Source organism: Microtus pennsylvanicus, chromosome 12 (genome assembly GCF_037038515.1).
Source record: "Microtus pennsylvanicus isolate mMicPen1 chromosome 12, mMicPen1.hap1, whole genome shotgun sequence".
NCBI classification, from domain to species: domain Eukaryota; kingdom Metazoa; phylum Chordata; class Mammalia; order Rodentia; family Cricetidae; genus Microtus; species Microtus pennsylvanicus.
This window is the reverse complement of record NC_134590.1, coordinates 34,439,029-34,463,708: the sequence shown is the minus strand read 5'-3', so window position 1 is coordinate 34,463,708 and position 24,680 is coordinate 34,439,029. Positions and strand designations below refer to the sequence as shown.

General features: G+C 46.2%; 1 protein-coding gene across 1 annotated transcript; it reads left to right on the top strand.

Annotated features, from left to right (window-relative positions):
* Positions 1-11,275: 11,275 nt before the first annotated feature.
* On the top strand, positions 11,276-21,699 carry Uchl1 (ubiquitin C-terminal hydrolase L1). Its single transcript, XM_075943270.1, has 9 exons — positions 11,276-11,414; positions 11,521-11,532; positions 12,000-12,128; positions 14,631-14,781; positions 17,374-17,459; positions 17,541-17,588; positions 18,134-18,200; positions 19,142-19,200; positions 21,300-21,699. The coding sequence occupies exons 1-9, from the start codon at positions 11,382-11,384 to the stop codon at positions 21,384-21,386; spliced, it is 672 nt and encodes a 223-aa protein (XP_075799385.1). The 5' UTR covers positions 11,276-11,381; the 3' UTR covers positions 21,387-21,699.
* The last annotated feature ends 2,981 nt before the right edge of the window (positions 21,700-24,680 follow it).

Genomic DNA, 24,680 nt, shown 5'->3' with positions numbered 1-24,680 from the left:
AGCATGGTGAGGACATCGAGGAGCTTGAAGCTGTTGGCCATGTTGTGTCAACAGTCAGGAGGCAGCGAGGGATGAATCCCTGCAAATGCTCATCTGTTTTTTTCAGCTTTATATAGTTCAGGATCCCCTGACAACCCCTATTCAAGCTATATGTCTTTCCACATCAGTTAAGACAATCAAGACAGCCCCTCCTAAGCACAGCCAGAAGCCTGTCTCCCAGGCAGTTCTAGAGTCTGTCAAGCTGACAATTCATGCTAAATCATCAAAGAAGGTATCTGAAAAGAAAGAAAAAAGGTTAAAAAGGTAAAAAAGGAAGACCAGGGAGCTCAAAGGTAAATGTGTGTGGAGTTGGAAAAGAGATGGGTGTGTGTGTGAAATGAAATGGCCACACTTACATCATACAAAAAAATAAGTTTTTTAAAAAATAAGTCTTTAATTTGAAAGTAGAGAAGGGCCCAAGTATAATGGATTAAGTAAAAATTCTATGGATCCCCAAGCAGCAGCAGTGGGCAGCGGGTCCCAAGAGCAGCCAGTCCCAGGCAGGGACGGCGCAGTTCCCCAAGTGGCCATGAGGGACAGAGAGTCCCATGAGGAGAGACAGACAGATGGGCATGCCATGAGACCACACTGGAGGTCTTTGAAGGTGGCTGGTCCCAGGCAGGGAGACATGCAGCAGATGAGAGATAAAGACATGGATAGGCATGCCATATAGAGTGAGGTTGGATATTCATTTAGTGGGTTATGGAAGGGAAGAGGAGACAGGATAAGGAGAGAAGGGGGAGGAGTAGAGAGAAACAGAGAGAGAGAGACAGAGAGATGGGGGAAGGGGAGAAGTGGGATAATGGAACAAGGTAGAAGCTGCCTCTTGGGGGAGATATGGAAAAGAGAAGGGACTCAGGCTGGAAGTTGAAGATCAGCTTGCTTGGCAGTGGGGTGGGGTGGGGTGGGTGTGGCTTGTCTCTTCAAGGGACAGAGCAGACCATTACATCAAGGAAAGTCATTGCACAATGATAAAAAAGTCAATCAGCAAGAGGAATTACTGTAAATGTGTATGTACCCAATAACAGCACACAACACACAGATTCGCATTGATCAACATGGGAGAGATACATTACATGACAGTGTACAGTACCATAACTCCACTTCAGCAATGGAAAGGCCACTCAGTCTGAAAACCATTGGACAGCAGTGTGTCCTTAAACTGTGCCCTAGACCAAATGGGCACAACAAATCTTTTCAGAATATTCCATCCAACAGCTGCTGAATACACAGTCTTCTGTGCTGTGACATTCTCCCAGCTAGGTCACAGAACAGCCACTAAACAGGTCTCAGCACAGTACTCAGAGTGAGGTCATGCTGGGTGTCTCCTGGAACCACAACACAATCCAACTAGAAACAAGAAAAGTTTTAGAAACCACATGCATGTCTGGAAACTGTACAACACGCACTGAACCCAGCTGTTGTGGGAGGCTTGTTTGTACTGTCGCTCAGAGACTGCCGATAAAGTTAACCCTTAAATCACAAAAGGCAAATGAAGAGAATCAGAAGGCACAAGCTATCTTCAGTCACATGTTTAAGGTAGCAGGAGCAGTGTGGACACACTGAAACAATCGGTGCCTCCATCATGTAGGTAGTTTATAATCTCAAATAAATAACCATCTTGGCACCTTAAGGACCTAGAAAAATCAGAAAAAATCAGATCCAAAATCAGAAGGAAGAAAATTATCCCAGAGTGAATGTAATGGTCTGTTCTGTCTCTTTAAGAGACAAGCCACGCCCATCCCCTACCTCACACCCACACCCATACCCACCCACCCATCTGCTGAGGCAAGCTGATCTTCAGCTTTCAGCCTGAGTCCCTTCTTTTCTGTCTCTCTCTTGAAGAGGCAGCTTCTATCTCTCCCTTCTCCCCATTTCTCCTCTCTCTCTCTCTCTCTCTCTCTCTCTCTCTCTCTCTCTCTCTCTCTCTCTCTGCTCTTCCTCCTTCTCCCCTTTCCCCTCCATAACCCACTAAATAAATATATCCAACTTCACTCTGCATGATGCTCCTACCTGTCTCAGTCTCTCACCTGCCACACAGCTTCCTGCCTGGGACCTGGTTGCCTTCCTGGCGTGGTCTCAGGACCCACTGCCTGCTGCAGCCACTCAGGGACCTGCAGCATTTTACCTAAACCATAACAGTGAAAACAAATGAAATGAAACAGTAACTAAAACAAAAACCCAGTCGTTTTTTTGGAAAGGTGAACAAAATCGATAAACTCTCCCACATTAGCAAAGAAAACAAAGGCTACAAGTAAAGGCAGAGATGAAGACGGAAACATCACAACTGACATCACAGAAGCAGAAATGTGGGATATTTGTACACCGTGTGAAAACGTATTGCTGTGATTGGTAATAAACAACTGAACGGCAAATAGCTAGGTAGGAAGCATTGGTGGAACTTTAGGAGACAGAAAGAGCTCTGGGAAGAAGAAGGCAGAGTCGCCAGCCGGATGTGGAATAAGCAGCATGAACAGTATGGAGAGATGAGGCAACAAACCAGGTGACAATGTAGATTAAAATAAACTGGTTAATTTAAGTTACAAGAGCTAGTTGAGACAAACCTAAGTCAAAGGCCAAAGTTTCATAATTAATATAAGTCTCCATGTAGTTAAGACCTGGCTGGCAGGACAGAGAAAGACCTGCTACATGCAAAGAATCACTAAACAATTATTTGCCAACAAATTTGGAAAATCTAGAAGAAATTAATGAATTCTTCGGAGACACACATTGTCATGACCGAATTACCCCCCCCCCCTTTTTTTCCTTAAAAATAGTCTCTATAGCCCTGACTGCCCTGAGATACAGTAGGTAGACCAGACTGGCCTTGAACTCACAGAAATCCACCTGCCTCTGCCTTCGAAGTGCTGGGATCAAAGGCGTCCACCACCACCGCCCAGCAACAATTGAGTCCTGGAGAAAGAGAAAAGACAGACAAGCAGACCTGTCAGGAGCAGTTCCGTCTATCTAGGAGCCGGTCAGACCAGTATGTGAGTGCTTTTCCAGCGGATCTCCAGTTGAGGCAAAACCCCATGGAGACAGTCTTACTTGTCAAGAACCAGTGGACTCCAGGAGAGCACAGAATACTGCTGGGACTTTGAGGCCTGGATGCTGTCTTCTCTCTTGTAATATTGTCGATTCTTTTGGTGGTTTTGATGTCATTTTGTCAGTCATGCATGGAACAGCTGTGATCATTCCTGAAAACCTCTTTTTTTTTCGCAAATATTTTCCCGTACAATTCTTTGGGAGCTGATGCTTCTCAGGTTTCTTGTCTGGGAATGTCAGCAGTCACTTCAGATCCTGGGAGGTGCTCTAATTCAGTGCTGACAGGATCGGAGGATGATCACCCCCATTCTGTAAATATATTTTGAACAAGATTGTTGTTCTTGAAAATTGTGTGCCTGTGTCAATCACCTTCTTCTTATTTGGTCAAGCTATCAAAATGATAAGTGTTGTTTTGGATGAAAGATGTTTTGATGCAAAAGCTGGGAAAAGACATATTTATTTCTGCTGAAGGTTAACATTGGAAGATAGAAAAACTTGTCTGGGGCTGGAAAGATGGCTCAGAGGTTAAGAGCACTGCCTGCTCTTCCAAAGGTCCTGAGTTCAATTCCCAGCAACCACATGGTGGCTCACAACCATCTGTAATGGGGTCTGGTGCCCTCTTCTGGCCTGCAGGCATACACACAGACAGAATATTGTATACATAATAAATAAATAAATAAATATTTAAAAAAAAAGAAAAAGAAAAACTTGTCTGTTAGAATGGAAAGACATGCTTGTTTTTGATGCATAAATAAAGATGGCTGGAACTTTTCTGGCCGGCAACTTGTGTGAAATTCCTCTGGTGATCGGACAATTAATTTCTCCGTGCCGACACTCTTGTCCCGCCTCAGGACCTGAACCCAGGCTGTGGTGGGACTGGAACACAGAACAATTATGATTATCAAGATTGAATAAACAATAAATAATAAAAGACTCCCAGTTGAATAAGCCTAGAACTACACGCTATCAGTTACCAGTCATCTCTGTGTCGTGGGCTGCTTCTGAAGGAGGGGTTCATGCCGCTCACAGTCCTGAAGGCGCAGTCTCTGAAATGGTGTAGCATGCAGCTGTATGTGAGGACTGTCCTGCTGCGCCATCTCAGGACACAGCAACAACAGAAACATGTGGGAGGAAGTGAGTGACAGCATCTCCAACCAACGGGTACAAGACAGGCAAAATTTCTCTTCCTTCCGTCCTCTCATGAGAACTACCAAAGGGGCTATAAGAAAATGTCACATCCCCAGGGACCAAGGGCCTCCCTTGGGACTAACCTTCCAGAGGTTCCATTACCTCCTGATAGGACAACCCGGAAGACCAAGCCTTCACACACCTACACTGCAGCAACTTCACTATTGAATGCTACCGAATACCTCTAAAACTGGTACCAATTCTTCATTTGTTAAAAAGAAGTGATGATGATGGGCATGGTGGAGCATCCAATGGTGGAGCATCCCTTTTATCCCCTGCACACAGGAAGCAGAGGCAGGAGGATCTCTGTGAGTCTGAGGCCAACCTGGTCTACAATAGTAAGCCCCAGGCCAGCTAGAGATATGTAGTAAGACCCTGTCTAAACTTAAAAAGAGCTAGTGCCAAGAGGAAGAGGGAAGAATTTTTTTCCAAACTCACTTTATGAAACCAGCATTATTTTTTATTAAGATTTTTTTAAAATCTTAATTATATATATAAATTCAAATATATATATAATTTCAATATCTATATGGCTTACAGAGCCAGAGGCATTGGATTCCCTTGAAGCTGGAGTTGCAGGTGGCTGTAGCCACCTGATGTGGGTGCTGGGTTCTAAACTCTGGTTGTCTCTGCAAGAGCAGTACACCTGCCTACTTTTAACCACTGAGCCATTTCTCTGGCCCCAGGCCAGCACTGTCTTGACAAAAATACAGCTTCAGGCCAGAATTCCTAATAAACACCAAAACACAACTCTCCAACAAATACTAACGAGCAAAACCCAACAGTATGTTAAAAATATTATCCACACAATCCCATGGGATTCATCCCAAGCAGGGAAGCATGGCTCAACATAGGTCACCAAGAGATGTGATCAGACACATCTGTCCTAGTTAGGGTCACTGTTATGACCAAAGCTGCTTGGGAAGGAAGGAGTTTATTTGGCTTATGCTGCCACACCATCGTTTATTATTGAAGGAAGTCAGAGAAGAAACCTGGAAGCAGGAGCTGGTGCAGAGACCATAGAGAGATGCTGTTTACAGGCTATCTCATTGTGGCTTCCTCAATCTGCTTTCTTATAGAACCCAGACCAGCAATAAGACAACAGAAAACAAACAAACAAACAAACAAACAAATAAATAAATATCTCCTAAAATGGAAATAATGAAGGAAAGTTAGTAGCACCTGAGGATACCACTGGCTCAGAGGTGACTCCACCACCCAGGCCTGATAGCACCACCAATCCCTAATTAAGAAACACCCTACAGCCAGACTTTATGGAGGCATTTTCTCAACTGAGGTTCCCTGCTTTCAGATGACTCTAACTGATATCATGTTGGCATAAAGCAGACCAGCACACATCCCCAACAAAATGAAGCACAAAATCATTCCAATGTCCACAGAAAAAGTCCTTGATAAAATCCAAATCTCTTTATGATAAAAGGGGAGGAAGGTCTTTTAACATGATAAAGACCAGATATAAGAAGCCCATAGACAGCATCATTCTGAATAGGAAGAAAGTGGAAATCTCTGTCGTTAGGTTATTGACCACAAACGACAAGGATGCCAACTTATGCCACTTTTATTCCACATGGTGCTGAGAATCCCGGTCAGCAATACAGCAACAGAAAAATAAATAAATGAATCAACAGCATCCAAAATGGAAATACCGAACAAAAGTCAGTAGCACCTGAGGATACCATGATATTTAAATATGTATAAGCTTGTTCAAAGACTCCACCAAAAACCTTAGAGCCAACAAATGAATTCAGCAAAGAGACAGGATACAAAATGAACACACACACACCCAGGAGCATTGCAGCATCTCAATAGTTAATTCTCTGAAATAGAAGAAAGCAATGCTGTTTGCAAGAACCAGAGAGAGACACAGACAGACAGACAGACAGACTGACAGACAGACTGATAGACAGACAGAGACAGACCTGGAAATTAACTAAAGAAAATTGAATGAAAGTAATTGACAGGACACAAAGAAATAGTTAACCACATGCGGGATTAGACAAACCAGTATTGTTAAGCTATCCACACCACCTGAAGGGTCTACAGATTTCATGCAATCCCTATTAAAATAACAATATTGTTCTTCACAAAACTGAGAAACATAATGAGGAAGAATAGCCAAAACAACCTTGAACGAAAAGAACAAAGGAGTGTTAGGTTATTGATCCCAAAACACATAGAACCGTCCCCCTCCATTTCTCTTGAGTTTCACAGCTCCAGCTCCTGTGTTTAGTTTGTAACATGCTTAGCGTTGATGTGGCGTTGATGAGAGACAGGGATTCAGTTTCATCCCTCTGTGTGTGGGCATCCAGTTTCCCCATGTAGCGAGCACACAGTCCTTTCAATACTAGTCAGCTTTCTGGTACTGCAACCCATACCTGAGATAAAACAGTCTAAAAATAAAATAAAGGTTTATGTGGAGGCGTCTGTCCATGGCCATTTGGTTCTACTGCCTTGAGCCCGTAGCAGCATGTTACATTACGGCAGAATGGGTGGTGGAGAAAGCCAGTTCAGGTATGAGATGGGAAAGGGTCAGGGTCCCCAGCAATTGGAAAACCTCCCAGTAGGCTCCATTTCTTAAAGTTTCTGCCCCTCCCTTAGCACCAGGGACTGGGAACTCAGTCTTAGCATGGATTTGAGTAGGCATTTCACCAAAGAAGATTCCTAAGCAACTAACAAAGCATGAAGAGAGTCTCCTCTGAAGTCATCAGGGAACTGAGGAAGGAGTAAGGGAAGTTTTGTTTCATATGTGTTATAAAGGGTTAGTAAAGAAGACTGATAATTATAGGCAGAAATATAAAATAGTATGGGCACTTGGGAAAACAATCTGGACTACACTGTGCAGCTCAAGGTAGCCTTGAACATATGATCTTCTTGCCTCAGCATCCCAAGTCCTGGTACCAGCGGCATGCAATGCCAAATCTTACTTGTGGTTCATTGAAAGGTTACAAATAATAAAAATTTTAAAATAAACACTTAAAAAGTTAAACAGTTGCTATTCAATCTAACATTTCCACTTCTAGAAGCCAGTGAAGGGTGAAAGTAATTGCCCACATAGTTATTTATAGGGAAATGTTCAGAGTCATATTGGTCAGGGTAACCCAACCCGGAGACAAAGGGAGCATCCAGCATCCAGTAAATGGGAAATTAAATGTGATGCATCTGCAGAATAAAGCACTTGTCAGCAATAGAAAGGAACTGACTTCTGGGGCACGCTAACAAACCAGCCTCGGGAACAGGCTAGATAAAGACAGTGACGATTATCCATGGCATGAGTCCGTGTAAATGAACTATCTACAGAGCCAGAAAAACGTCAGCGGCAAGCTAACACGGAGAGGAAACGCATTTCAAAAGGGGATAACTCTTGCAATAAAGAACTATTTTAGTATTAGACCGTGGTGATGTTTGCACAAAGGTGAAATTCCACTAGAAAGTTCTGCCGCACTCACACGGATGGATTTTATCTTCTCACCGTCTCAATGCGTTGTTGAGGAGTGTTAGGGTTGTCTGATAATTAAATCCCCATCACATCTGGCTTCTTAATAAACCTAAAGATTACCCTCTCCTTTAAACACACTGGCACAGAAATCATATAATTCCTTTCCTCCATAAAACAAAACCACACTTCTTTGTTCTCCACATCATATACCCTCTATGTTGCCAACCATTTTGCACGGTATTTTGACTTCCTCTCTCTGTAAGATTTCAGGGTCTCTTTTTTTTTTTTAAAAAAGAACTTTATTTAAAAAATAAAGTGTGTGTGGGTGTGTGCGCGTGTACACACACACTTGCATGCCCATGGAAACCAGAAGAGAACATCCGATCCCCTGGAGCTATAGGTGGTTGTGAGCCTTCAGATGTAGATGCTGGAAGCTGAGCTCTGGTTCTCTGCAAGAGCTTGTGTTGAGTTGACACAGACCTACCTAGCACAGAAGACATCACTAATCAATCATAGCATCCCCGGGGGTGGGGGGACTAAAAACCCTTTGGAAGGCAGTGTGCTGGGAACTCACTATGATTAAAAATGAAATTGAACTTCTTGCTTCTGCTAGAGACAAAGATTGGATTAGCTTTATATGAAGCTTAAGATATCTGAAGCTGGGCACGGTGCCGCCTGTTTTTAATTTAGCACTTGGAGGGCAGAGGCAGGTGCATCTCTGAAGTTTAAGGTCAGCCTGCTCTACATACTGTATTCCGGGTCAACCAGAGCTACACAGTGGGATCCTGTCTTAAAAATATTTTTTAACCCCCTTTTTTCCCACATACTACTCAGAAAGTCAGGTACTATACTCATTAATTCATTTTTAATTAATTTCTCAAAAATGTTTTTCCTTATGACTTGTATGTATTAAATTTAATTAATTTATGGTATGGGCACGCAACAGGATCTTGCTAAGGTTCCCAGGCTGGCCTTGAACTATCTATGCAGCCCAGGCTGGCCTTGCACTTACGATGCGCCTGGCTCACCCTCACAAGGACTAGCATTACCACACTCACCTTGTGTATTTAATTTTAAATACTTAAAATCAAAATACTGTGATTAGTTTTCAGTTGACACGTTTCCAAATTTATAATTTTGTAACCGTAGAATTACAGGGGAGAAAGAATTCCTATCCAGGTCCGCTGCACTATAATCAACACGCAGAGCTTCATACATGTCCTTGGTATGTACGTTAATACACTCACAAAGCTGTGCGACCATCATGGGCTCCCTATCCGTCCCACCTTTTTATTGTACACTCGTTTCTCTAAATAATCTGACATCTGGATTGCAGAGGCTCAGCCGCAGGTGTGGCCTCTCTAATGCTGCGTTAATAAGACAGTACAGAACTGTCGAGACCCCCCCTCCTCTCCCCCCCAGTCTGCCTGGCCATCCAGGTTTACTGCCAAAGGAGACGCTAAGTGCCAGCCGGCACATCGCCCGCCCTATTGTTTTCTACAAGTTATGAGTCCTAGAATCTGGCTGAGATCTGTGAAACTTCTTGCCTTGCGATTTTGGCACTGCCATGCACTTATCTCCCACATTTAAAAATTAGGACAAGATAGATCTGGGTCTACTCTCCTTAGAAGTAAAGAGTTATTTAGTGTATTGTTCCCATGCTTTCTGACATGATAGACCATACATACATATATACACACACACACGCATGCACACACACATACACACGCATGTGCACACACATGCAGAGACTTGTTTGTTGAGTGAATAACTGAGTACTTCCACAAAGTCTTCTGGCCATGACTTCATAGAGCTCTAACTAGCTATTTTGGCAGCAACCGCCCTCTGTTGACTTCTGCCTACCCATCAGCCTTAGCTCAAATGCAATTTTCTGTCTGTCATGCCTTTTGAATTCCCTCCACTGAGTTAGACACTATGTAAGAGTTCCACACTAGATAAGAGCTACATGAGGAAGTTTCCATATTCGTTTCTGGATTCACCTTAATGTTCACAAGCTCAGTGACCAGTAGTGGTGAGTGTTCAAGCAATATGTGTGGAATGAGCGAAGAGAACTGGAAACGCAGCTTGTCTCGGTCAAAAGACAAAAATGCGGCCAGGGTAACCAGGTGTTTTGGGTTGTGTTCACCTGTCTTGAATCTTCTTTATTTGGCAACTTCATTGAAACGTAACTCACACAGTGTAAAATTCACTCATTAGGATCTGACGAATGTCTTCTTGCCTCTCACTTGGTATGTGAAGGTCATTTTTTTTTTCCTGATGGGGAAAGGGGAAGAAAATTGAAGTAGCATGTTGCCGAATCTTAATAGAGAACGGGCTCTTCGGGCCCCATTTTCCCGGGCTTGTTCTCCTGCCTCACTTCCCAACTGTGACACCGAGCAAATTCACGTTTCTAAGCCCTGGATCCGGATTTATAACATTTCGCCAGCGCCATATCTTCGTCGGACCCTTTCAGGATGAGTTATGATGACCAAGTAAAGGATCCAGCCAGAGAGACAACGCTGGGAAACAATGCTGGTTCCTCCCCCCCCCCCCCCCCCAACCCCTGCTAACCTCGGGCTCTCAAACGGCAGTCTGTTCTTTCACCATTTGTTCTGAGCAGATTTTTTAAAATACCCAACCTGCCTGCTTCCTGAGTCAGCTCCTCCTGTGGGTTAGCTTTCCCTACAATTGATACAATCTGGTCCCTCCTTCAGCAGAGGCCTTTTCTTTCCATCTCTTGAACGTGCCTATTATAAAGAACACAACCCACCCAAGATCATTACAGAAACCATGGTTTCCTTACTTCCAATTCCCTTTCTTCTTTGCTAAAAGTATTGTAGACCAGAATCTTATTACCCCAAGCCTCTGTTCTTTGAAAATGGCTTTTCCCATCAAAAGAAGAGCTTTTCCCTTTAAGCCTCCTGTCTCAAAATCGCCTATCTTTTCTTTGACCTGCTTCTTCTAAAGTCTGTATTCTCCGTGTCTTGTATTTACAGTCTCCGCTGTACAGCTTCCCCAGGACCCACCGGTTCTTCCCCTGGAGTCACATTACATCAGCCTTACTAATGCATATCGGCTACATATCAGATGTTTTATTATAGGCAGTCCATTAAAAAAATAAGCCTGGACGCAGGTTCGATTTAACATGGAGGACAAATTGTCTGAGGTTAAGTACAAACTGTTCCGAGATGCGGGGTGAGGGGGACGACAAATATTTATATTCATATTAAATATCTATATATACCTGTTGAGTTTGTGCTTTTTCTCAACGCTTCAGAGACCCTCGAACTTTGAAGTGATTGAGACGGTAAAGGATGGGTTTCCAGAAATTTCGCCCCGAATTAAAAGCTCCATTAAAAAGGCTGCTCCATGCGTTCAAGTAACACCCACCAACAAAAACCTCCACAACCACCAGATTATCTCACCGGCGAGTGAGACTGCAAGGTTTGGGGGATCGACTGTACCACTTTGTGCTTGTGCAGGGGGGGATTCGAGGCCGCTTGGCTGTCTTCTTCGCCTTGGCTCTGCCCCTGTCTCCCCTGCTCCGGCTTCCCCAGTGCGTCCGGCCGGCGCTTTATAGGTGCAGCCTGGGCGGCTCCGCTGGCTGTTTTTCGGCTCCTTCGGATTGTGGTTGCTCCTGTGATCCGCAAAGATGCAGCTGAAGCCGATGGAGATTAACCCTGAGGTGAGCGTAGCTGCTGGGCCGCCATGGGAGCGCACGGCCAGGCCTTAGCTCCGGCCAAAGAGTCGAATCGGGTCGCTTTATTATCTTTTTTGCATTTGCCTTTCAGATGCTGAACAAAGTGAGTGGCACGGTGCGCGGCCTCTGTCCCTCTCCCCCGGGAGCATCGTCAGAGACGTCCAGCCGGCCGCGCCCTGCGCAGTGGAGGTGGCCAGGCTGGGGCGCCCTGCTGGATGTCTTTTCTGCCCTGAGTTATTTAGGAATGGGGGATGACCGAGAGATAGATCAAAGGGACCCGGACAGGAGCGAGCGCGGGGAGCAGCTTTCGAGGGCGTGGCAACTGCCTAGCGGACCCTAGTCCGAGGGCTTCGCGGGAGCCACGTGTGGGCCGAGCTTTGTGCTGTGTCACTGCGCGGCTCGGAGGGTGGGACGTCGCGGAGGCTCCTCCTAGACTCGGGTGGGGATCTGTGTGTGTGTGTGTGTGGTGGTGGTGGGGGGGGGGGAATGCGCGTGCTGACTCCACCCCCTAGCAGGTGCCCTTCACTTGTCTGGCTCTTTCCGCCTGGCTGCCCTGTCTCCTCTCTGCAGGTGTTGGCCAAGCTGGGTGTCGCCGGCCAGTGGCGCTTCGCAGACGTGCTAGGGCTGGAGGAGGAGACTCTGGGCTCAGTGCCATCCCCTGCCTGCGCGCTGCTGCTGCTGTTTCCCCTCACGGCCCAGGTAGGGTGAGGTTTGTGATGGGCGGGTCTCAGATGATACACAGTGTTTTGGGATGCTCTCTTAGTCCGCGCTGCCCCCCTTTTCCGTGGGGTAGGGAATAAGGATTGCGCCTCCTAAGATGGGAGGTGCCTGATTTTCGTGGTACCTATTCATTGGCGCTCCTGTTGTAATGGCCATTATTAGAAGACATGAAGCGTATTGATCCTGTCTATTTTTCTAGTTATCCAGAGGAACTCGCTTGGTTCCATCCACTTGGGGGTGGCTCTGGTTTCCTTTTAAGGTCACTGTTTGGTTCTCAGACTTTCACTTAGCTGTAAATTGAAGAGGGCCTGGCTTGCTTAAGCCAAACTGTTCCCTTAATTTACCACCTCCATCTGCTTTTCTGGTGGATTGAGGGCTCTTTTCCATGTGTACCCCGCAGCAGGCACACTGTTGAACCAGCTGTTTGAAAGCTGAATCATGGGTGCACAGAATCTTCTCAGCAGCCGTCTCTACCTCTGTGACCTTGTGTCTTCAGCACAGTCATGGAAACACCCTTGCATTTTTTGAAAAGGTCTTCCATCTTCCAGTGTTCGGGGATGTATGTGACGCCAACACTGAGCATCAGATACAAAAACAAAACAGTGGGATATGTGTTGTCTTACGGTGTCCCTGCAAATCATGGCACCACCTGTCTCCTGTTGCTGTCAAATGCCCACAGAATTTAGAAGGGGAAGAAATGGGCAAAACTTGGAGGCATTGGCATTTCTGGCCTCACTCTACATGGGATGAGGTTAAATAAATACCATCCTAAGGGCAGGTGTTCTTGGAGCATTCTTGACCAAAACTAAGCTGTATGGAAAGGTCTAGGCCTTCCTCCTAGCAAATGGTCTCTCGTGAGTTCAAACACACAGTGCGGAAGATCCCAGGGACCTGTCTCCTAGTCGAAGCTCTTATTAGAACCCTTGCGTGTCAGGCCGGCTTCCTTGACTGCACCAAAGCTGGTGTCTCCTGCTCGATCCGAGCGGTTCCGGAGCTGCTCTTGACAGGCCCCATGATGACTTGGAGGTTTTGAGCAGAGCTCAGGCAAGGCCTCTGGGAGGCAGTGGTGCAGCCTGTTTGCTTTCGGCTGCTCATTGGTCTCATTTTGCAGGCTCCAGTGGATCTTTGTAGAGAACATTCCAGTTTGGCTGACTGCTGTTTTATCCTGTAGCTGAGGTCCAGTCTTCCCCATATGTTGAGTACCTGGTCTGCATATGTCATGTGTAAAACACTGAAGAATTTTTAATGGAAAATGAAACTTAGTTCGACTTCCATCCATAAGTTGATTTAGGAACCGTTAGTCCTGACTCCGGTTATGTTGGGAAACCCTAAATGAACATCTTAATTCACTTTGTGGTGGTGAGATTGCTCTAGAAGCATCTCTGAACAAGAGCACAAACTAAAGGGTGGCGCTAGTCTGTTTCACAACTGTAGCTGATTAGCCTTGAGAGGTGTGCAAACCCCTAACAGGGACTAGGACGCCAAAACCTCTTAAGGGGCCGTTCAGTTCACCCTGTGGGACAGACAATCTTGCTCCCGTTCCAGAGCCACGGAGTAAACACACGCTCCACTTCCGTGTACAGTAAACACAAGACTGCTAGACGCGGATCAGGCTGGCCGATGGGCTGGGTGACTTCTGCTGGCTGTGGGCAGTCGGCATCTCCATAGCAGTAGCACCTGCTTTTAACTGACAATTCCTAACTGCTCTGGGCTTTCAGACTCACCTGTGAGAGGAATACAGTCTCCTGAGTCATTGCACAAGAAGCAGGCAATGATTTGAGTAAATGCCATTCATATGGCAGAGTCTCTCTCGACGATTGCTACCGTTCTCCTCTCCTGTTAGACTCTCTGCCCTGCTGAATCTCTGGCAAGGATAAACCAGTACCTTGTCTTCCTCTTACAAGGTGAAAAGGTTTTGATTTTTGTTTAAATCATTATCCACTCCTTGTACCAACGCCTTTCTAAAACAAAACAAAGGGGAAACAAAGTCCTTGCCTCCACTTGCCCCTTTCAGCAGTAAAAGCCTGTTTAAATACATCAGCTAGCACACAAATGAAACAGTTAAGGGATGGAGAAACAGACACCAGCTGGTGCTGCCCCTGGGTGTTGATCAAAGGTTGTTGAGGACACCTGTATGAAATACAGCCATTGTTCTCGAATGGAGAAAACCCCGAGCAGGGCTCTTTCCGGATCTCCTGATACCTCGCCGCCAGCTAAAGGTTGCTGTGGTGTCTAGACACCCTTGGGCACCATCCAAGGCTCTACCTGCACTGCAGCATCAGGGTGGAGCCCCACGGCCTGCCTGGGGAGGGGAGGGAGACTGTTCTCTGGGCATCAGCCAGCATCTAGAGCCATGGCTGCTGCTCCTGGTCGCACATCCCACTGCGCATCTCTTTAGAACTGGCTGGACTGCCGTGTGCATTTGCATTTTGAGATAAAATAAAAGGAAAAAACCCACCCTTTTGTCCCTTCTATTCACAGCATGAGAACTTCAGGAAAAAACAAATCGAGGAACTGAAGGGCCAAGAAGTGAGTCCTAAAGTGTACTTCATGAAGCAGACCATCGGAAACTCTTGTGGTACCATCGGGCTGATCCACGCAGTGGCCAATAATCAAGACAAGCTGGAATTTGGTACTTGGGGCTTAATAATTTGGACATCCGCTATTTTTTAAGCGTTTTTGTTTTTATTGGTGTGGGTGTGTGCCCACATAGCATGCCATAGCATGCCTGTGGGGGTTAAAGTACAGCTCTGTGGAGCCCTCTCCTTCCACTTGATGGAGGTTCAGCGGGGGACTGAACTCGGGCTGTGTAGCTGGCTCTCAGTCACCTGCTGTTTAAACTTGAGACGTGGGGTTCAAAGAGTTCACAGCTTAACGGTTACAGTTTATTTCAGCACTAGATAAGCAGACACACCTGATGGGGCAGGACAGGATCTCACTCTGTAATTCTGGCTAGCCTGAATTGAATTGAATAAACTCAAGGTGATCCTCTTGCCTCAGCTGCCTGCTGGGGTTTACAGGTGTGTGCATCCACACCTGTCTTTACAGTTGTTGGAAGCCTGTTAAATCACACAGACTACTCACCTGGATCCAGTCCCACGAATGGAGTTTTGCTGTTTCTCTTTGGAGGGGAGGAAACTAATCCTCCAAGTTCCTGCTGCCCCCACCCCCTGCACAGTGAGCTTTCTGTGTAGCCTTTTCTTTTCTCCCTTCTCTTCTCGCAGCTTTGCAGGGGCTCAGGTGAGAAAAGAAATACTTGAGGGCCAGCTGGTGTAAAGATTCTCACATATACTCCTTTAATTCTCAAAATTCTAAGGGACTAAAGGTGACAGCTAGAAGATGTGAATCAGCAGGGTCTATCTGCAATAGTTCTGTGTCCCCTAGTGACAGAGGGGCCAGGACGGCGGAGAGCCACTGACTCAGGAAGGCATAGCAGTAGGCTGAAACCTTGAAGGATGCAGCTGTGAGCATAGTCAGGCGCAGGGCTTCCACCCTCCTCCAGGGGAAGCTGAACGGGATGTAGGGAAAGATGTCTGAGCCCGTAAGCCTGTGAGAGCAGCAAGAGTCAGCAAGAAAATGTTACGTTCATGTAGCAGTTACGTGTGATTTAGGCCAAGAATCAGCAAAGTTTCTTAAAATGCTGGAGAATAAGTCTTTTTTTTTGACGGGGGGGAGGGTTCGAGACAGGGTTTCTCTGTGGCTTTGGAGCCTGTCCTGGAACTAGCTCTTGTAGACCAGGTTGGTCTCGAACTCACAGAGATCCGCCTGCCTCTGCCTCTGCTTCCCGAGTGCTGGGATTAAAGGCATGCGCCACCATCGCCCAGCGAGAGTAAGTCTTTTAGGCTCTGAGAGCTGGGTGGTCTCTGACTTTGTAGCCGAAAACCTGCCACAGCAATGCTGGAAGCAGATGGGCATGGTTGGGTTTACTTAAAACTTTATTTATTAAAAATAAATAATAATTTACCATCTCCTAAATTTGAATGGCTGTAGGTGGCAACAAGTTGAATATCCTCAGCACTGTTGCCCCTGCAGATCAAATACAGACCCAGCTACTGAGGACTGAGGCAGGAGGATGACTTGAGCCTATTCAAGGCCACTGAAACCTATGTCCAAAAAAATGTGTTGCTTAGTAGTTAATTTGTCTAGCAGTGCAAGGCCAGGCCTGGGGTTGATCTCTCTCACACACACAGCCACACGCGCGCACACTTATATATACATTTGTTTTCACAACAATGCTTGGATTAAAAAGTACCCTTGTGCAGTTTCTAAATTAGAATGCTTGCTTGTCCATAAGTTCCTAGGTCTAGAAGTTCTTTTTCCAGCCTGGTTGTGATGAAGCTGTCTTAGGAAGCTGTGACTTGGTCCTTTTAATTTCCTCTATGAATCCTTACTTTGACCAGAGTCTGTTCCCGGGATCAGGGGGAATGTTAGAACCGTGGTAGAGCCGGGATCCAAGAGTTCATTTGACTCGGTCCTTCCGTGGAGTTAGAGGATCCCCAACAATCCCAGGTTTTGATTTTCTTTTTTTCGGTGATGGGGATCAAGCCCAGGGCTAGGCAGGTACTATTGGATTGGATTGAGCCCACCCTCATCCTCCCCAGAGTTTGAAATAATCCCCATGAACCAAATCTGTTAAATTTAGAGCTGAGTTGGAGCTGAGGTCTTTTGGAACCATTCTTGCTGCAGTGGGGTCTCCTACCGTCTGTACATATTCTATTGAGTAGCGGCCTTGCTGATACCAAAGGCAACTGCACTGGGCTCTAAGCCAGGAAACATAGGTCTTCATATTTCTGTCTTAAGACATCTATGCTAATGGCATTCTAGGTGTTCCGTTTGAATTGGGATGTGTTTCAGAGTCAGCTACAGACATAGTAGGCTCTTCTCTTAAGGGACGAGGACCCCACAAATACATGATTCAAGTATATGGATGCTGTAAGAAAGTGGTGAGATTTGAGACACGGGTGGGGAAGGATTGGGGTGTCAAGGACCAGGTGAAAGAAAGAGCATCCGCACTGGAAGGGTGGGTCAGCTCTTCTGGCTTGATTGCAGCATCAAGGAGGGCTGGGAAACTCTGTGTAAAGGGGCAGCTCATCCACATCCCTGAGGCCATGTGTAGGTCGAGGTGGTTTATAGGGCCAGCTGTGCAAAGGCCTAAGTGGACAAGAGCTGTGTGTACCCTCTTACACTGTCCAATCTATGCTAATATGTACCTTTTCTTTTGAAGAGGACGGGTCAGTCCTGAAGCAGTTTCTTTCTGAAACGGAGAAGATGTCCCCCGAAGACAGAGCGAAGTGCTTTGAGAAGAACGAGGTAGAAAGGGCTTCTGTAGCATCGCTTTTACGTAGCTCTGGAGGGCTGCACCGCATGCTAACGGCTTTCTCTCTCCTGCAGGCTATTCAGGCGGCCCATGACTCCGTGGCCCAGGAGGGCCAGTGTCGGGTAAATACCAATACAAGTATAGACTGAGTCAGTCTGAACCCACACGCCCTCTCTCTCCTGTCGGATAGTTACAGGAATCACTTACTGCAATGCAGTGGCCTGCAGGTGTTGCCCAGCAAGGCCAGCTGACCCAAGAAAATCCTCCTCTGATAACATACAGAGTTGATCTGTTTCCCTCCAATAGTCTGAGAAGTCTGCTTGGCAATTAGAATAAGTCTGTGGTCGATTCTGTGATTAGCTTGTAAGAGCCCGTGGGTTCAGCTCTAGGACGAAAAAATAAGCCATAGTGTGTGAAGAGACCCCCCTAAACTCAATGCAAAATTTAACTTGGAAGCCAGGACCTGCATTGGCACAGCTGTCTCCTGCCTTCTAGACTTAAAGCAAGATACCCTCCCCTGGGCCCTATCTCCTTCCCACTAAAGAGCATGCAATTCATAGGCCTGCAGAGTTGGCCCAACTGTTCCAGCATTTCCGCCTCTAAGAGTGTGATTTTAACTAAGTTCATATACTACCTCACTAATTTTTTTTCCTTGACTATTTTTCAGGCAGATGACAAAGTGAATTTTCATTTCATTCTGTTCAACAACGTAGACGGCCACCTCTATGAACTTGGTATGTGTCGCTCCATCTTGGAATCCAGTAGAATATCTCTCTTATGGACAGCGCCGGTGTGTGACTTTCCTTCCGGCAGTATATATGCAATGATTTATGATGCCATAACTGTATTCCACTGGGAACATTTAGCCCTCTGTCACACCCAGCTGGCCCTCCTCAGGCAACTAAAATGCCCAGTGACAAGCCAGTGAGAAGGTCAATCAGAGTGGCATTGGTTTTAGGGTTCATGGCACTCCCCCACCACGCTCACTTATGGTGTCCCCTAACAGCGTCCATTTTACACAGGGATCAGTGCCTGAATATTACATTACAGAAATGTAAGGTGAATTTGGTAAGATTTGTTTGAGACAGGCTGTCTTTACCAACGCCTGGCTGTCCTGTAACCCACTATGTAGACCAGATTGGCCTTGAACTCACAAATCAATTTGCCTTTACCTCCTAAATGCCGGAATTAAAGGCATGCATCACCATGCATTTACCCAGGTTGTAAAGTGAATTTGGATCTGTTGCATCATTTCTATTTATGGAAATGAAAGGAATATCCATCTTGTAAAATTTGTCCCTTTTACTTTACTGGAAAAGGCTCATAGCTGTCTCCTCTCAGACTTAGACTCCCAAGGGCAAAGGAGACAGGAAATCGGCTGTCACTAAAGCATTCTTTCCAGTAGAGACTGCCTGACGCTGTCTTATCCAAAACATGGGGGTACAGTTCCCTGTTAGGGTAACTGGGTCAGACCTATGTGATCCCAGCTGTAGACTAGAATTATCAGTGGCTGTGCAGGAGTGCTCGAACTCATTGTATCCTGTTGCTCTGAGATCAGGTTTCCCTCGTGGGAATGATAGCCTTTGGAAGAATCTAAAAATCCTCCTGGGTTGGGCAACTACTGTATTCTGAAAATGTGTAGGGAAACCTGACCTGCCTGGCTTCTTTGTTCTAGATGGGCGAATGCCCTTTCCCGTGAACCATGGCGCCAGTTCAGAGGACGCTCTACTGCAGGTAATCCTGGGAATGCCTCTCTCTCCGCCGCAGACACGCGTCTTCCCACCACTTCTGTGGAACTGTGCTGACATTCAGAATGCCAGCATCAGCTCTGTTGGGTAATAGCATTCTTTAGGGCTTAAAGATCCTTTCGGCATTCTAGCTGCCTCGCTTTAGACCAGGTGGTTTTAAACAGGATCCTTCAAAGAAGCCCTGGCTAATCTGTTTCGTGTGCCATCTTTAGTTAGAATGGCTTGAAAGCCATTGTTTGGCTTTCGTGTGGGATTAAGGTAGCCCTTGTTTCCTGGTGGGGTTACACCATCCCTAGAGAGTGGAATATCAATTTTCTTTACCTTCCGTAATCCTCTGATGCTTCTCGGTACGGGTTAGCCTTGTGGGGTATATGTTACAAATGTTGGCTAGGTAAATTATATCATTTCTTCCCCCCATGGTTTACCGGTATTGGAGAGCAGGGGATGCAGGATCACTTGACTAGAGAGGTGGCGTGCTGCTCTTACAGAGGACCCTGGTTCAGTTCCCAGTACCCACCATCCAGGCAGCTCCCAGCTCCCTGTCATTGCGGTTTTATGGCATCCACAAACATGCACACACTTATACAGCACATTCTCATAACTAAAAACGGTGCTGGAGAGACGGCTGAGCGGATGGGTGCAGACGCACTTACAGAGGATCTGGGTTTGATCCCTAGCACCGCGTGGTGGCTTCCAATCATCTGCAGCTCCTTTTCCAGGGGAGCTGAAGCCCTTTTCTTGCCTCCACAGGCACCAGGCATGCAAGTGGTACCTAGGTACTCATGCAGGCAAAACATCCATATACTTAAAAAATTTTTTAAAAAAATGAAATCTTTAAGATTCAGGACCGTACGCCTATCCTGCTAGAAGTGACTATTGAAAACTCAGTTCTGAACTGTTCTGGGCCTTTTTGACCAAAAATACATCTTTAGAATAGAATCCTGATGCTGTTGCAAAGGAATGTCTTACGATAAAATGTAAGACATTGAGGTATGACTTTATTTGTAGTGGCAACAACAGCTGATGTTCCCTCAGCACTTGGTGCACACGTGGAGGTCAGCCAAGGTTGTCTGTGAGGAGAAGATAGGAAGTTCTGCTTTGTGTGGTGCGTGGCTCTGTGACCGGTGCCCAGAGCTGCGCTTGCCACTCTAAGCTCTGTTGACGGTAACTAAACAGATGTGTCTACCCATGTCTGCCAAAGGTTTGTTCACCAAACTGGCAAGAGGCTGGGTTTGGCCTGTAGGCTGCAGTTGTTGACTCCTGGGCTGGGTGATTCCCTAAGTGATTTCTACCTTCTGTTGAGTGGCCCCTTTAATAATGCAGGAAGTGAGACTCCTTGCCCCCTTCTCCAAGATGAGGATCCAGGATACAGATTCGTGCCTGAATTCTGTGAATTCAACAGTGGAACCCTGGGTCTAGGCCACTGTACGCTGAGACCCTTCTTTAGGGGATCGGGCTTTGGAACATCAAAGATCTGGTCACCTCACATTACACTAGTGTAATGCACGATTCATTAAAAACTCGAAGACTGAAATTGGGGTTCAACCCCGAAGACCCGAAAAGCAAAGTAGCCAGCCACTGGCTCTTACCTTAACCTCAGTCCAAAGTGGTGATCCTGGCTCCAGGAATCTCAGAATGACACAGCATCTGAGAGCTGTCTCCTCCCATATTATAATCTTCTCTAGGTCTGGGATTAAAGGTGTGCACCGCCCAGTTTCTATGGCAACTAGTGTGGCTACTGGGATTAAAGGTGTGTGTTACCACTGCCTGGTCTGTAAGGCTGACCAGGGGAGCTGTTTTATTCTCTGATCTTCAGGCAAGCTTTGTTTATTAAAGTACAAATTAAATGATACTCTACTAGTGAACCTAGTTATAACAAACCAAGCACGTGGAGTCATTTGTAATCGAGGAGTATGCATTAAAGCTGAGCCTGTGGTGTAGCGCCCTGGTGCCTGAATCTTTTCCATTGCCTCATCCTTTAAAGTGGATGAGGGTAGACTGCTTGACTAGGCCTTGGGAACGCTTTCTCTTTGCAATTCCTGTCTCCGGCAGGTTCCGCATACTAATACCATCCCTCCTTTCCAGGATGCTGCCAAGGTCTGCAGAGAATTCACTGAGCGTGAGCAGGGGGAGGTCCGCTTCTCCGCAGTGGCCCTCTGCAAAGCCGCCTAAATCCTGGGGGAGAAAACCAGCCGCTCCCCTTCCCCTGGGCAGGCCCACGCGGCCCTGCCCTTGGTCTGCAGCTTTAGCACTTAGAACCACAGCTGTCCCCTTCCGTTCCACAGCCCTGTTACCTCCACCCTTCCCAGGCCACCAGGGAGCTCTGTCACAGCCACGCCAGCGTGAACCTCAGAGGCAAAGCGGTTTCCCCTACTGTGTCTCGTACCTTAATATCTACGGCTTCTTTGGTTTGTGTCTGTAAGTCAAGGCTTTGCGTGTGGTTTGTCTGTCCTTAAAAGGAATAATAAAACTTTTCTGCTGGTAATCAGAGTATCAGCTGATTTTTATGTCCCCGTCCCCAAGTCTTTCAGATGTGATAGATACTTTGACAAGCGAAAGATAAATGATGCCACAGAGACCAGAGTACTGTGGGACAATGCTCTTGTGCCCTGTAAAGATTTGTCACTGGTATTGGTTTAATAAAACTCTGATTGGCCAGGAGCCAGGCAGGAAGTATAGGCAGGGAGATGAGAATAGGAGAATTCTTGGAAGAGGAAAGACTCAGTCTGCAGTTGTTACCTAGACACAGAGGAAGCAAGATGAGAATGCCTCACTGATAAAAAGGTACCAAGTCATGTGGTTAACACAGACAAGAATTATGGGTTAATTTAAGATGTAAGAGTTAGTTAATAAGAAGCCTGAGCTAATTGGCTGACCAGTTTATAATTAATGTAGGCCTCTGTAAGTTTCTTTGGGACTCAATGGCTGTGGGACTGGACAGGACAGAAACCTCTGTCAACACCAGAGAACAGCTTTTCAGAAGGAGTTCTTTCCCAGCATGTTGGTGACAGGGTCCCTTTGGTTACTGTCTCCCACCTCACTGCAGGAGTTCTGAGATTACAGATTCACACCATTGCATCTGGGTTTTATGTGGGTTCTGGGGCTCAAACGCAGCACATCATAGTTCCTCAGCAAATGCTCACCCACTGAGTCATCCTCCCCAGTCCTGCGTTGTATTTGTCTAATGTTTTCCTGATGTATTGACTTAGCCACTGTGCCCTTGAAACCCAAAGCTCCTAAGTGCCACTGTCATGGTGTCATTTAAAGAGTACTGTCCACTTGACTCATAGTTTTTCTCCTGGAATCTCACTTGGCTGAGGTTAGGAAAGTCTCCTGTTAAAGCCCACAGTTGGAGTGGCCTTGAGGTAGACAGATTACAACTAAATTGGAATTCTTAAACCAGTCTCCTGTCAATCATCTGCAAGATCAGTAGAACATAGTGGGCACTATCTCAGGTGGTTCCTATATTGGACATATTCCAATCAGCATCCACATTTTTGCTTTTCAGTAATTGCTTCATAGGAGCTCTTATTCCAAGAAAAAACAGTCTGAATGTAGACATTGGTTCTACAGCAGATCTCACTGTTCCTAGATACAGGAATTCTTTAGAGCAGGGGGAGTCTCATGTTGCTTTGTCCTGACCCCCAGAAGAATCCTGTCCTTGGGGAACAGGAGTCCTGATAGCCTGGGTCACAGCTGCCTTTGTGGGTGTGGCGTGTATCACAGTAAGGTCAACTCGGGGGTTGGTCCTCACTTTGCATTTTGACACAGAGTCTCTTGTTCGCTGCTGCTACATGAGGAGAGCAGGCCCACAGGCACCTGGGAATTGCCTACCTTTGCCTCCCATTTTCCATAAGCATGCTGGGATTGCCAGCATGTTCTACTGCATATGGCTTTGGTGGTGTACTGGCTAGTTCAGTGTCAGCCTGACACAAGCTAGAGTCGTTTGGAAAGAAGGAGATTGGAGAAATTTCCACTGGAGAAAATGCTCCTACCAGATTGGTGTGTGGACAAGCCCATGGCGCATTTTCTTGATTTTCTTAATGCAGGAGAGCCCAGCTTTCTGTGGGTGTCACCCCTGGGCTGATGGTCCCCGGATGTATAAATAGCAGGCTGAGGAAGCACTCCTCCATGGCTTCTGCATCAGTTCCTGCCTGAGAGTTTCTGCCCTGACTTCCTGGGATAATGGACCACAAGCTGTTAAGATGAAATCAACCCTTTCCTCGTCAACTCACTTTTGGTCATATTGTTTTTTCACATTAATAGAAACTGTAACTAAAACGTGGGTTCCGGGGATCAAAACTGCACCCTCATGCTTGAGAGGTAAACACATTATCCTCTGAGCCATCTTAGCCCATCTGTTTTGTTTTTTTTTTCAAAACAGGGTTTCTCTGTATATCATTGACTGTCCTGGAACTCACTCTGTAGACCAGGCTGGCCTTGAACTCTCAGAGGGTCTGCCTGCCTCTGCCTTCCAAGTACTGGGATTAAAGGCGTACCTCCTTCTGGCACCCCCCTGTTATGTTTTGAGGTAGGGTCTCCTGTAGCTCAGACTGCTCTGGAACCGGTATAGCTGCCTCCACCTCCACAAGTGCTAAGGTTATAGGTATGTGCAAACACATTGTTGACGCTATGCTGAGGGTCAAAACACAGGGCTCTGTTCGTGCTGGGAAAGCGCCCTGACGACTGAGCTGCAACCCTAACCCTTCTTTGGTTTTTAACTTCTATGACTGTAGCACTTTCAAACTTTCTTATTTTGGGGCCAGCGAGATGGTTTAGCTTACTGCCAAGTCTGACAACTGAGTTTAATTTCCAGGGCCCACAAAGTATAAGGAAAGAATCAACTCCCACAGGCTGACCTCTGACCTCCACGTGTGCATTGACATGCATGTGCACACACCAAAGCAAAATATAAAAAGAGTTTCTTAGTTTTGACCTGAAATAATCACCATTTTCAGGGGATAGTATAAGTGATGTATATATGTACATCAATATATATAATGGGAAATCAAATCAAGTCAATTGGCATTTCCATCTCCTTAAACATTTATTATTTCTTGAAAACCTTCAAACTCCTTTGTAAAGTACGTAAGGTGCAAACTGTAGTCACCCTGCCTAACCGGAACATGAGAACTTATCCTGTGTGACCCCCGACCTTCCTCTACCTTAGCCCATTTACCACCTCCTACCCTCTAGTGACCACTCTCCTCTGTTGTCTGAGATCAACTTTCATTTTCGCTTCCAGCAAGAGCATGTAATATCTGTCTTGCCCTGGCTTACACCATTTAGCATAGTGGGATCCATTCCTCCTCAGGTTGCTGTAAACAATAGGATTTTATTCTTGCTTGTGGCCAAATAATATTCCATCGTGTGTGCACGCCACACTTACATTGACATCTGCTGGAATCTTTTGAGTATAAGCCACCTCTGTTCCTCAGAACGAAGTGGTCTAGCTGCATGGAGCTG